The sequence below is a fragment of the Seriola dumerili genome, unplaced genomic scaffold (genome assembly GCF_002260705.1).
Source record: "Seriola dumerili isolate Sdu_G_001 unplaced genomic scaffold, Sdu_1.0 BDQW01000417.1, whole genome shotgun sequence".
In the NCBI taxonomy this organism is placed as follows: domain Eukaryota; kingdom Metazoa; phylum Chordata; class Actinopteri; order Carangiformes; family Carangidae; genus Seriola; species Seriola dumerili.
Window position 1 is genome coordinate 364,334 of NW_019174672.1, and position 13,965 is coordinate 378,298.

The 13,965-nt window shown below is 38.9% G+C and overlaps 2 protein-coding genes across 2 annotated transcripts in view; one reads left to right on the forward strand and one right to left on the reverse strand.

Moving 5' to 3' along the window:
• Positions 1-1,662, forward strand: part of LOC111233733 (estradiol 17-beta-dehydrogenase 2-like) — a 10,779-nt gene extending 9,117 nt beyond the window's left edge. The window contains exon 5 of the mRNA XM_022761618.1: positions 780-1,662. Coding sequence (XP_022617339.1) covers positions 780-1,129 — 350 coding nt within the window. The 3' untranslated portion in view covers positions 1,130-1,662. The remainder of the gene's footprint in view (positions 1-779) is intronic.
• Positions 1,663-2,144: 482 nt separating this feature from the next.
• mphosph6 (M-phase phosphoprotein 6) lies at positions 2,145-4,626 on the reverse strand. The gene is made up of 5 exons (XM_022761636.1): positions 4,449-4,626; positions 3,914-4,026; positions 3,742-3,832; positions 3,176-3,279; positions 2,145-2,495 (listed from the first exon to the last, which is right to left on the reverse strand). The coding sequence occupies exons 1-5, from the start codon at positions 4,494-4,496 to the stop codon at positions 2,363-2,365; spliced, it is 489 nt and encodes a 162-aa protein (XP_022617357.1). The 5' UTR covers positions 4,497-4,626; the 3' UTR covers positions 2,145-2,362.
• Positions 4,627-13,965: the final 9,339 nt, after the last annotated feature.

The following is a 13,965-nucleotide window of genomic DNA, read 5'->3' on the forward strand; positions in this document are numbered from 1 at the left end:
GTTAGTGTCTGTGTCTGTATTTGTTTGTGTCTGTATTTGTGTCTGTGTTAGTGTCTGTGTCTGTATTTGTTTGTGTCTGTATTTGTGTCTGTTTGTGTGTGTGTCTGTATTGGTGTCTGTTTGTGTCTGTAGCTTTTCCTTTTTTGTTCTTTTTCTATTTACTACTTCTTTTTTTAAATTTCTCTCTTCCTTTATTTCTGTTTTATTTTAGTCTTCATGTCTGACTCTTGTTGACAGTCCTGATGTTACATAACATAGTTAATCACAGTTCCGTTTGACTTTTGTTAAATTAAACTTGGGGATATTTATTCATGTGCTGCACTGCATCATTTCTCTCCTCCTGAATTATGTTTTACTTTATTTTAGGTATTTTTTTCTATTTTCCTCTTTAATCACATGTACTTGTTTCCTGTTGTCTCGTGTTTCTGTCTGAATCTCTTCAATCACTTTTAGCTGTTGCTGAAAGGTGTGACAGTCGGCCTTGATCTCAGAGCTGAAGCATATTTAAAATGAAATAAATACAAATCGAAAACATCTTTTACCAACATGTGGAGAATATTTGGTGACTGATTTAATATTTGATGACTGATTTAAGTCCATCTCAGCTGTAACTGTGACAAACTGCAGCATATTAAAACTTATTTTTTCCTATAAACCCTCAATAAGAAAATGAAGTGTAAACTACACTGTATGTATATATTACCAATAATCAGCTCATTGATCAGAGTCACTGTCAGGACCAGCTCAACCAGGTCTCTGGTCTGTGTCTGTCCTCTCAGATATCTTTGGGACCAATGACGACGCCCGTCGCTACAGAGATGAGATCCTCGCCGCTCTGTCCTCTGAGGCCAGAGAGGATTATGGGGAGGCGTATGTCTCATCCCTTCCCAGCAGTCTGTCCAGGATGTCCCAGCAGTGTGCGGAGGACCTGTCCCCCGTGGTGGACGAGATGTGTCACGCTCTGCTGTCGGTCTGTCCCAGACCCCTGTACACCCCCGGACAGATGGGGTGGCTGCTGCCGTTCCTCCACCGTCACTGTCCCACCGCCGTGTTCGACCTCATCGCCATGACCTTCCTCAAACACACTGAGTGTGAACCAGCAGGACTGAGGGGGGGCGGACACAGCTGACCAGAGTCCATGTTCTGATCACCATCCAGGTGGTCTCAGATGTCTGCAGGACCAGAACCACCCCACACAGACCTGAGCCGGAGTCTGGTACAGTCAGTAGATTTTACACAGTAGAAATCCTGTGTTCAGATACAAACAGGATGTGGAACATGCATTCTATCAAAATAAAAGTAGTCATCGTGTCAGATCAGACTGAGACCGGCTGCTGCTGAACACAGATCAAACACTGACGACACACACAGAGAAAATCTGGTTTGTTGCATCAGTTTCAAAGACTTGCAGCTGGAGTTTCCTACAGGACTTGAATGCACCGGCGCTGATGATGTGACTGTTGTTCTTGTATGAAAAGTTCCATGAAGAAACATTTTCAGACCTGCTGCTGCTAAATGAGTGTGATGTGACGATACAATAATATGCTAACAGAGATGCTAAGCTAAAGATCATTGATCTGGACAAACCAACAGAAAACTCGTTCACATTAAATTGTTTTTCAAAGGAATCTTTTTTGTCTTTTCTTTTACTAAGTGAAAACGAGGACAAGGAGACGGGACGACGTGAAACATGAGACAAACATCGAGTCCTAAATCCAGACGAGACGTTAACTCTTCAGGATCTGAGTCTGTGCTGCGTTCAAGGAAACATGAGAACATGAAACATATTTAAGAGTATTCAGACTGAACACAGCTGATGTTTTGCTGCTGTTGATGGAAACACACAGAGAACGAAGCAAATTAATTAGCCTTGGGTTGGCCTTAGGTCAAGATGCCCAGCTGTGTTATTAATGCTAACATTAGCTTATGCTCGCCAGTTGTTGAACTGACATGTTATATGTCATGATGTTATTATATTTGGATTAGCTGGGAGTTAGGGGCGGAGTCAGACACGGTGCAGCAGCTCACTCTGAGCTTCAGAAACCTGTGGGTGACGTCACAGAGGCGACGTCCATCTTTATTTACCGTGCTGTAGTTTCCCTGTTGATGGTGGAGTGTTTAAATGAGCTGAAACATGACGGACACACTGTGCTGTGTGTTTAATGACAGACTGTAACACACTGTTAAACTCACAGCATCTCAGACACATCGTCTCTTTTAAAAACAGGATGTATAACATCCACTTAGACTTAAAACTGCTGCTCAGTCTCTGATCTGAACAGTCTCTGCTGCACAGATGTAAAAAAAAAAAAAATCATTCACATAAAAACACATATTTTACAAAGTCCATGAGCGTCTCAGTTCAGTCCTGAGGTTTCAGAAAAACTCTCTTTGTGTTTGTTTCTTCCACGTTCTGGTTCAGGTCTTCTTCCAGCGCCGCTCTGTCGCGCTTCTTCACAAACTTCTTCTTCATGCTTCCAACTAAACTCTCGTACCTGGGAAACATTAAAGACACAGCAAGTGAGAAATATTCCAACTAAATCCTTCGTGATCCTCAGCTGCTGACTGACGGGTTCGACTTTCCTTTTTTTAGAGAGAATTCACAGCTGCTTCAGACGATTGCACCTGTCAGGCATTATATAAAACTTATAGTCAGAGATATTCATACAGCTGCTGTAGGTTTTAGCATCAAAGCAGAAGTTAAAGTTCTCATCAGGCTGAAAATGGAGCTTTTATTATAAATCACTAACTTCCTAAAATCCTTATTTTCTTATAAGTGAAGAACAAAATGTGTCACTAAAGTAAAGATGGTTTTTAAAATCATGTTTAATAAATCTTCGTTACCGAGTGTCTCAAGGAATTATCAGAATAAAATTAACTTTAAAAATAATCAAACTAATTGATTTCCATTTAAAAACATGTTGACATTTTCTGAAAACACTGGCAGATTTAAAAATCTATAATAATCAATCACAATTAGTTTCTTCATTATATCTTCTTTTATATATCTCAAGGTATTAAATAAATGTGGAGCAGTAAAAGTATAAAAACTACACTAGTAGTTTAGTAAATGAACTTATTGTTTTTCTAACTGGATCAAAGTTCATCCTGTTATAAAATCCTTTTATAATTTAATAAATGTCCCTCATGGGGACCCGTCTGTCTCCGTCTATACCTCAGAGCCATTTCTTCATCGGTGATGTCCGTCTGCATCCTGCTCATCTCCTCCTCTTCCTCGTTCTCCTCTTCCTCTTTTGGATTCAGGAGAGCCATCAGTTTCTGAGACCGACAAAAAAAACATTTAAAATTTAATGAAATGCTGTGATTTTTATTTTCATTATTTCTACTTTGTCACTTCATCTGTAGACGAAGCTTCAATCTGTCTCAGTGGTAACACAGTCAATCCATACACAGTCCGAGGATCAATACACTGGTCCAATTATAATCCTGACGCTTTAACTGCTGCAGGTTTCCAAACAAACTGATTCAGATTCAAGAGATTCTGATTTGTCCAAATGACTTTAATGTTCCCTCCCAGTGAGGTCACATGATCCTCGGCCTCCTTCAGCTGATGACGTGAAAACACATCAGGAGGAAGAAAGAACTGGTTTCTGCTGTTATTTTTGAGACACTTCACTTTCACAGTAAAACTGAGTGAAATTAAACTTTATACAGATAAATGTTGAGTAACAGCAGCAGTGGCCTGAAGTTTCAGACAAGAAGAATCAAACTGAGACCAACCTCCACCTCTGGATTAAAACCCTTGAACGACATGCGACCGTAGTTCAGGTCTTCACAGGGAACGAAACTCCTCTCCTCTATGATCAGGTTCCTGTGGGGGGAGGGGGTTAATGGAGTTTGGCACAGACTTCTCTGTTGAGGACTGTACTGTTTACTGTATGTGTACACTCACTCTTTAGTTTTCAGTTCAGGCAGGTCCAGGTACCAGTGCTCATCACTTATTATCCTCTTCTCGTCTTCCTCCAGCTGCTTCTTGGTCTCAGCATCCAGACCTCTCTGCATGAACTGTGGGAACAGATCTTCACTTTATTTTATCATCAACTGAACCGCTGCAGCAGGTGGAAAAAACCATCCAGCGGGTCCCTGAAAGGTTCTGGACCTTACACAAAACTGTCATCATCATGTGGTGATATCTTTCCACCAGGCTTCGGCTGAGACAGTGTCAGTGACGCTGTTTGTTGACGTTCATGGTTTTCTAGCTAAAGTGTAAATGCTAATTTACAAACCGAATTAATCATTGGTTCAAACTTTACATTAAAATGTCTTAACTCGACCTCTACCAGGAGTCAGCGCCTTCATTGAGGCAGGAAATAGATTTTCGTCTGATTTCTGAATGGGATTCGGCGTGGCGTCAGCGCTAGCTAGTGCTGTAGCTAACACACGGCAGCTAACTTTTCTCATGTGTTGGCAAAGACGGCTTCACTGACCTTCATGCGCAGGAGGTTTTTGGAGAGTTTCACAGAGTCATTGGCCATTATCAACGAAAACGCGGGATAAACTTCAGCAACTTCTGGTGGTTTGCTCTGAGGCTAAATGTTAAGCTAAAGCCACGAGCAGCTGCTGTGGAAACAGGCAGGAGCAGCTGAACGTCGAGCAGCTGTTAGAAGTTAGCAGTCCGGCTAATCTACCTCTGATATCATCGATGTGCTTGCTTTGAAAACAACATGAACTTCTCAAGTCAAAAATTCTTTATGCTCTTATTATGATTACTAATCCTCCGTTTGTTCATTCGTATCTACGTAAGCGTAATGTATTCACTTGTATAGCAAGGAAAAGGGCGTCATTGTATAGTAAGGCATAAAAACGTCCAAATATAGTAAGGTATAAAAATGTCATAAAAATGTCGTAGTATACTACACTGTAAAAAAAAAAGAAAAAAAGAGAAAAGAAATCGTGAAAAAACGTTCAAATGTCTGTCAGCAGCGGCTGCCAAACAAAAACCGTAAAATTAACGTAAAATTTCCTAATTCAAATAAAGTGTAAAGACAATAAATTTACAGAAAGTTTCATTAATATTTCTACAGAGAAAAACTGTTATTTTACAGATTTCTCCTGATTTATTATGATCAAACTCCTTTAATAAAGTGACGCAACTAAAGTTTCTGCAGAGAAACTTTTTCCTAATAATAAAATTAAGTGTCAATTGATAGAATATTAACACAAGCTTCATATTGTAAAGTAAACCTTTTGTTTTGGAAGACAAAGTAAAAAATACTGTGTAAAACAGATTAAAATCATCTCAAACTTCAACTTGCAGTATTTGTGTCAACATTGAATCTTTAAGTGTAAAGTAATGTTAAAACCTGTAGAAGCTCAATCTAAATACAATATTTACTGATTCAGATTCAGATCAATTTTCTTACATTTCTCATAAAATATAATAAACTGAAGAAATGCAAATTAAACTGTTAAGTCTCTGTATGTAGTCTTTCAACTAAAGTACAACATGATGTTCATTTTTCAAATTATGATCCTATTTAAAAGATAGTGACGTTAAAGCAGAGTGGCTTTAGGGCGTGGCTACCACGTCATTGACACACAGAGGGACCTGCCTGTTGATCCGGATATGACGTCAGAGCGATGTCTCGGACATTTGACTTGTCATTGTTTTTTCAGTTCATCAAAGTTAGCTCCAACATGTTGTTTACCGGTAAATGTCTTGTTCTGTGTTCAGTTGTTCTCACAGACACTCAGAGGAGTCGGCGGTTCAATTTTTTCCAGTAAGTGCATTTTGTTTTAAGCCTGTTTCTTTGCTAGCCAAGATTAGCATCCCTGTTAATATCACAGTTCAGGTGAAGATGCACCTTGCTAACCAAGCTAGCCAGCTAGTGCTAGCGTTAGCTGATAACCTGTGTCAACCCGGGTTAGCCCGTGGAGGTGTTCAGTCAAAGCCCAATAAAAAGGTGAATTTAATGGACGTTAATCTAACGACGTTTGGTTTGTGTTTCTCCACATGTGACCCAGTTTAAGTGATCTGCGTTAGTGTAATGCGCAGCGTTAATGTTGGTTAATACATTGTCCATCAAGACGTCGTGATAGTTCAAGTTAAGATAACGTGACGTTTACAAAATGTGTAGACAAATATTTGTCATATAGAAGATTGTTCATTTAATACTCAAACCAGTCCTCAACTGAAGCAGACATTCATGCACCTATCCTGACAGCTGATCGATATTTGTGATTAACTGTGATCCACCGCATCTTAACTCAAGTGTTTGTGTTTTATTGTCATTTGAAAGGTTTCCACACTGTGAAAACTGAGTGATCTGTGCCAACAGAAGGAGGACCTCATGTACAGAGCAGCCCATTTGTTTCCATTCATCTGGTTGTGGAGAAGGGAGACTGCATGGACATCCTTAGTTCTCTAATGTGCTGTGATGATGATGATGGTAGAAAACCTCTCCCAGTTCATCTTCCTCTGATGAAATGACAGACTAACTGCTGATGAGTTAGTTTATTATTCTCTGTCTTCAGTATTCACAGGTTCAGTTTCTTACCTGCAACTTCATTTCTGCTGTTGTTGACAGGTGATGGTAGCAACACTTTTAAGATCAGAATTTATAAATATTAAACTGTGATTAAGTGATGGATCATCTCTAGCACTGTCACCACCTCCACAGGTGAAAGTATTTACCAATTAACATCAGCATGTTTTTTGATCCTTCATTGTCAGTGTTGTCGGACAACATTTAAATATTTCTAGTATTTATGTTGTTGATTAAAGCTAACATAGAAATAGTCACACAATGCTGTACGTGTTACTATTGTGAAGATTCATACCAGATGTGTTCTATAAAAACCATCAACAAAGTTAAAGCAAGAGCTTCATAAATAACTTTATTGGACATTATAAACTACATTAATTTAAACAATTTACAACACTGGAAACATGTATAAAAGAATAATAAATGGATTAATTAAATACTGTAGTGTACAATTTACAATCAACTGTAACTATTTAAAATCAAAAAATAGTTGTGGATGAAGTTAAAGCTGAATTTCACTGTCATATGTAAGTTTGCTTAATAAAAAGAAGTAGTTGAATCAACAGTGCAACAGAATCTTTAGTAACAAGTATAATCATTATTCATCATGAGTCCTAATGTGTGAGACAGTTAATATTTATTTGCTCCAGTAACAATCTCCCTCTAAATAAGTGATGCTGTTGGAACAGCACACTGATATTAACTATAATGGCTGAGGACTATGAAATATGAACTCTAATGTTTTAAACTATTGACAGTTTGTTACAGCTACAGTGGAGTCCAAAAGTCATGTGATTGTATGTCTGACATGGGGCAGAGAGTGTAATACGACAGTGAGGGTGTAGGGAACAAGGAAGAGCACAGCTGATCAGACTGAACAATGTTATGGCCACAAGTGTTACATTAAAAAATACTATATTATCATATAAGACACTGTGTGTATGTTTGGGAAGAGAAGATCTTCATGTGTGGACACTGCAGGTGGAGGTGGTGCAGGGCCTCCATCATTGCTGCAAGAGGTTGTAGGTGTCCCCAAAGATCCAGACCTTGGCTGGATGGAAAAAAACATCATAATAGAGAGAAATCATATCAATATCATATTGTAGAGTACAGAGAAAAAGACAAAAGAAACAGCACTCTGATTAGATGATCACAGATATCTGAAAATACATTATTCCCTCAGCTTAGTTGTAATAAACAGTCTGCTGAACCGTTTTACATGAAATAACAATAGAATAGAAAGTAATACTCAGTTTGGTGTCATTGTGCAGGTGCACATGTCATGATGGTTCTCAGCTCTCAGTGATGTTCTTTATTCTGACAGAGACAGAATCATTCCAACAGATGTTTTGACTCCTGTCATCAATAATGAAATGAACTAGAGCTGAAAACTAGCCGACTAACACTGAACCAAACTTAATATGAACAAACACGACACACACGTCCGCTGCTCTGCTCTTTAACAGCTCGTCCAGACACGACAGTTCACTGTAATAACGGGATCGTTTAGTGACCGTGACTTACCGACATTGACAACCCGCTGTCTCTGTTAACACTAAGGTCGGTGACGTCACCTTCGCTTTGCAGAACTCATTTTAAAACACGTTATAACATGTTTTCCCTCGGTCTATGGTTTTAATACAAGCGGTTACACCACACAGTTAGCTTACACACAGTAACTTCAGCTAATATTACAAGCTTTCTCCTCATATACGTGATATTTACCAAATGTGGACATGTATGCAATTAGCTACTAAGATTATTTTAACACTAAGATATAAAGTTTACCTCGAATTATGAATGCTAACTGTGTTAGCAGCGACTTCGTAGCGCGTATCCAGGAGCCTGCTGCGGTCAGGTAGCAGGTGTAGGCGGCCGTGCAGAGCAAAGACTCTCTACAGTTGTTCTTGTTCTTACAGCCTGTTGCTGCACACAGCTCGGGCATTTTAACACTAACTGATGGATTACCTGTCCCTGTCGGAGCAGAGAGGAGGAGCCTCCGACTCCACGGCTTCTCCTATTGGTGCAGCAATGACCCTTTCAGCCCTCACCACAGCTGTTGCCGTTTGAGCTTCAGAGGAAGAGAGTTTAAGAGCCCGGCCCGCACATCATTAGTGGCGGCTGACATGATAGGCAGCTCGCCTCTGTACCGCCTTTGGGAACATTTGTGTGTAATTTGTGACTTGGTTTGAGATGCTGGTGTTGATTGTTGGGGACTGGGCTAAGTTTAAAATTCTGATTGCGCATCACACCCTCAGAAAAAGGCTGTTGGACACATTAGGAACAGGGGCGCTGATTCTAGTGTTTTTGGGTTGGTTAGAATCGCATGGTTAGGCTCTTTGTTGGCGCCTGTTCCCCTACTTCAGTTATCCTCTTGCCTTGTTTGTATTTATGTTTACTTATTTACCCTCCTGGTTACGCAATAAATTAAATCAGTAAATTTGATTAAGCAATAACACCTGGTTTTATGTTGCTTCCCTTTTCCCCTAGCTGGGTCATAACAAAGACTGCCAAAATACGGTGACTGGTAAGACAGCCCATGACTACATATACGGACACCAGAATCAACATGGCAGCAGTGAACTGACACCTGGCTCTGTGAGCAGTCCACAGTCAGTAAGTGAAAGTAAGTGAAATACTGGGCTGTTGTATCTTCTTTGCTTACAGAAATCATCTGCCTGGTACTGGATGTGAGTCCCACAGCGTTGGAGGTTTTACTTTCTCAGCAAAGTGGTTCCACAAAGGGTTTATATCTTGATGCTTCATGTGAACAGTGCAACATCTACTGGCCTGAATGCAAAATGGGCAAATAACAATAATTAGACACTGTTTGTATATATGTCACATGATTTAATATAAGGTATACTGAAGTAAATGGCTCATGATTTCGGTGCTTCAAGATCCCATGTATCGCGATTGACAAGTATAACAATGGCTAGTTATTACAAATGAGTGGTGTTCTGTATGCATGGATTAGTGATGTGAATATTCAGTCAGTTATAGGTGAATGTTCTTTAGTTTTTTTCACAGTTTTTTTGAGTTAAAACAAAAGTTGTTTTTCTGCAATGTGACAATTAACTGTAGCTTTAACTTTTTTAAAATTGTCAGCTTTGGTGGTTTTTGCTGTAAAGTGCAATATAAGATTGTGGCCAGAACTTTTTTTTATTTATTTTATATTTTAAAAAAAAAAAAAAAAAAAAAAAAATTGACACTATCAGTCAGCGTGTGAAGCGACCACATTGAGATGTCATGATCAAGATACTCACATCTGTTGTGGTTTTTCGGAGTTCTCTACTGAAATCACGCATCGCGCACACAGCCAGGCACCGAAGCTTGTCCTGTGTTGTGATATCCATTTTTTGGTGACGCTAGAACGTGCATGTAGAGTCAGTGGGCGCGTCAAGTCTGCCCTCAGTCCACGAAGAAGAACATACTTCGGCACGAGTTTTGTTAGGTAGCATCTACAGAACCGACGGATATGGCTTGAACTCCTCCTAAAAGGCGAGTATTCATTTGCATTTCCCGCAGGACCGTTTCCCCGACATTGAAAACCACGTTTCAACGGGCAAAGAAAAGAAGCAACACAGAGTAAATCTCGATGGGCTTTCCGACCGCTGGAGACAGCTCCTGAGAGGAAAGAGATGCGGTTTGATGTCGAGCTCAGCAACTTTCTGCTTCGCCAGGTGAGTAGCTTCAGTGTTAGCTCTCTAAAAGTATAATCAGTGCAGACGACTGACAAACGTATCCGAAAACCATTTCAGGTGGGATATTGTACGTTGTCGCACAGACGTTTTAGGCGTTAGTAGGATTGTGTCTGTTGCTTCGGCTGTTGTACAGCTAGCTGGGTGACGTAGTAACTTTAAGCTCATCTTGTAACTGATGACTGTTAACTTGAGATTGTTGGACCGCAGTAAGATCCGAGTGAATAACGTCTTCGGTTCACCATGTTGTAACCCACTTTACTTACTTGTTAGTGGAGATGCAGCCAGTGGGATTGAACAGTGGACTAGGTCTTTACATTCTCTCAGGAGATTTGACCTCTGTCTTATCGGGTGACGCTGCAGGCCAGCTAAGATGCAATACCCGCCTCCATAACCTGTATCACCGACGGCAGAGAGAAGCTCCAGACGGTGAGGAGGGGTCTAGTGGTAGTCAAACAGCTAATATTTCACTTTGGAAAAGTAAATGTCTTATACCACTGGATTAATCAGCCCACAGTGTACATGTTATCATACCCGCTGGATCTCTATGATATCTACGACTGTTTATTCATTTTTACAAGTATTCAGCTATTTTGTACTAACTCTCAACTCTTGTTGGTTATAACTATGTGTGTACCATGTCGAATTGCTTATCACAGCCGGCGACCCAATGCCTTTATCTTCTTGCTTGTGGCCCTCTTCTAGTTTATCAACAGAAATAAAAAAAAAATGACATACAAAGAACTCTTCAGGGTATTATGCCTAGCACATAGAAGATGATTTGTCCCTTACTGTGATCTTTTGCATTTCCACCTTATCAATACCTTTTGTGCTTCTCTCGACCCCAGAAGGAGTTTTGTATTGTCCTAAAAACACTTTTTTGTAGCATCAGTTAGGTTAGTATTTGTGTGGGTGTGTGTGTGTGTGGTTTTTTTTATTTTTATTTTTTTTTTTTTTTTTTTTTTAATAAATGAATCTCTTCTCACAATTCTTTCACGATGTAAGATTTGTATCATTGTTGTTCAGATTTTTCAGATAAAAGTGCTCTATTTGTTATGTACAGTATATGCTAAATAACGCTTTTAAATGCTGAATTGGTGAATTTTTATGTTCTGAAGTCTTTAGAAATGCTTGAAAAACATTTCATAGTGACGTAAGAGAGCCTGCTTGAACATGTCTTATTTTTATGTTTTTCATTGGGCGTTAGGCAGAATCCTCCTCAGCATGGAACCGATTATCTTTGAGCCAAAGCAGAAATGGCTGAGGTCAATGCGCCATAGATCTTAAAACACACAAAATGTTAGTATGAGTTGAAATGATTCTGTTTAACATTTAATCGTTGATGATGGGATTTCACTCTAGTTGTACAAATCGGCATGGTCTGGTTCGTAATGGTTGTTCAAATTACCTCCTTCATAATACACCTGAACAGGTTCTTAGGGGCATGTATGTAAAAAGAAAAACGACTTTGTTAATTGAAACAACAACAATGACATGGTGGATTAATGAAGCAGATTACGATGTGAAAGACAGTGTTGTGTTTAAAATTTTTGCTAGCTCAAAGTTCCGCACACAGTGTGCACTGAAGTTACAAGTTAGATATTTTGAGTGATTTCGAACCGGTTTATCTATATTGTGTAATTAGCATTTCCACACACAGTAATAATTTAAGAAGAGTTAAAAGAACTATTGTTATGTATGATTTAAGTCGTCATAATCGGATGCATCAGAAAACACGTGGAATGTGAATTTATGATATTTGGCTTGAATATTACAATTAAAAGATACTTGTTTGGAAACTTGCTGTGTCTGATTTGTTGTTAAGGGAATTATTGTGTAGTGAGGAATTACTCTATAACACTGTTTCTTATCAATTCACAAGACCAACTAGCTCTACAAATAAACTACCAGTTAAAACCACAACCAGGTAAGGTTGTAACATGACTGTTTGATGCTGAGATGTATGTAATAGCAGATTTTTTTTTTTTTTTTTTTTTTTTTTATCGTGGAAAAAACAAACAGAACACGAGAGCGGGGTAGCTTGATACGCTTTAGCATTATGTTAGCTACCAATAAACTGCAACATAAGAATAGCGGCTAGCATTTGCATTAACACTGATCATCAGGATTGGCTTTTCTTCTTTTTTAATGACAAATAATGAATTAGCCATTATGATGATGATGGCAGTTTCCGCATTAGCTTTTTTATTTTCTTTTTTTTTCTTTTCCCAATTTCTTTATTGATGGCCAGCCTCATATACCGCTCAGTGAGGACAGAGCAACAGTCTGACAGGTTTGACTGTTGTGTGATAAACCATTGTCCTCTGCTTTCCTCCCAGTGCATGCTGGGATACATTCCAGACTGTCAAACTTTTTTTTTTGACTTGTGATGAAGAAAAGTTTGTTTAATTTCATTCAGAATTACAAAGTTTGAATGTAGAAGTCACCATAAATTATAAAATAAAAGTAGTAAGCATCAAAAACGTCATAGAAGCAATTATAACCAAAAATGTTGAAGAAATGTTGTATGGTCCTGGACCAGACACACATATTCTTGGACTTGGCCCGCTAAAATACAGGACATTATGGAAAACATTAAAGAAGAATTGGACAAAACTTTGGAGAAAAGACATCTCCATGGACCCCACTATTGTATTTACTGGAATAATGCTTTGAAATCTGGTTTTAATACATATCACTGTTTACATACTGCGGCATATATTGGTTAAGGTTTGCAAGAAAAAGCAATTACTCATACAAGAGTTGGGAATTGAAGCGTAACCTCTCAAAGTCCTTCAGCTTGGCTAGAAAAGATCAAACATGTTCTATATGATGAAGTCAATTGACTGCCCAGCTACAGTTTACCTGCATTTTACAAGAAGATGGGGCTTCAGTTATTGGGATCACGTTAGTTAGGGATTTTTGTCGCTTTATGTCTGTGTATCTGTTACATGTGTATGTTTGTGTAGATGTATTTGTTATAGTTATCGTGTGTATGCAGGTGTAATGCATATCTGAAATTGAGGTATTTGGGGGCAGGCTCTACTTCCTACAAGGTGCTTATCCTACTATTGTAATGGGTGCATGTATGTGAGGTGAAGCCAGTGCGTTCAAGGTGGTTCTGTTCTGTAATGTTAAATTGCCTGCTTACTGTTTGAATATGGCAATAAGTAAAAAAAATTGTCATAGTATAGATAGAAGCATTAAAAACGGTCATAGACAATGTCGAAGTATTGGTAAGGTCATAGAGTCATAAAAAACATTTAAGAACATTATCAGGTGTATTCCAGTTTTATTGATATATTTTCATACTTTTGAAAATATTCCATTTTTTCTGCAGTTTCTGTCCCCGTAGAAATGAAGGACAGACCTTCTACTCATTGTCATTACTTTCAGCTTAGAAACTCGCTTTCAAAAGTTCAAAATGTTCCGAAACTTTCCTTCTTCAAGTTTTTCTTGTGTCCAACATTTAAATAACCGTCATAGTTTTTTACCACAGTGGACTCTTATAAAGTTTTCATGGATCGTTTCAGACCTTTACCAGATGTTTCACTTAGTGTGTATGTGGTGCCGATGTCGCAGTGAGTGACCTCTTGAAGACAAACGACAAACGAGTGAACATCGTTTCTTGGGGTCATTTCAGACGATCTCAGCAGTTCTCACTTCGTTTGTTGAACGACAGTTGGGAGTGTTGGAGTAACTCTGTGTTTGAGAAAGCAGGCACAGGTTGAACACACAGGTTCCTTCTGTCAGAGGAG

What these genes read in the sequence shown, in the direction of transcription:
- mphosph6 (XM_022761636.1), bottom strand. Translation starts at nt 4,496, where the DNA reads ATGGCCAATGACTCTGTGAAACTCTCCAAAAACCTCCTGCGCATGAAG. An exon ending in AAAACCTCCTGCGCATGAAG is followed by an intron (nt 4,027 to 4,448) that starts GTCAGTGAAGCC and finishes CTGTTCCCACAG; the next exon opens with TTCATGCAGAGAGGTCTGGA. An exon ending in GATGAAGAAATGGCTCTGAG is followed by an intron (nt 2,496 to 3,175) that starts GTATAGACGGAG and finishes AATGTTTCCCAG; the next exon opens with GTACGAGAGTTTAGTTGGAA.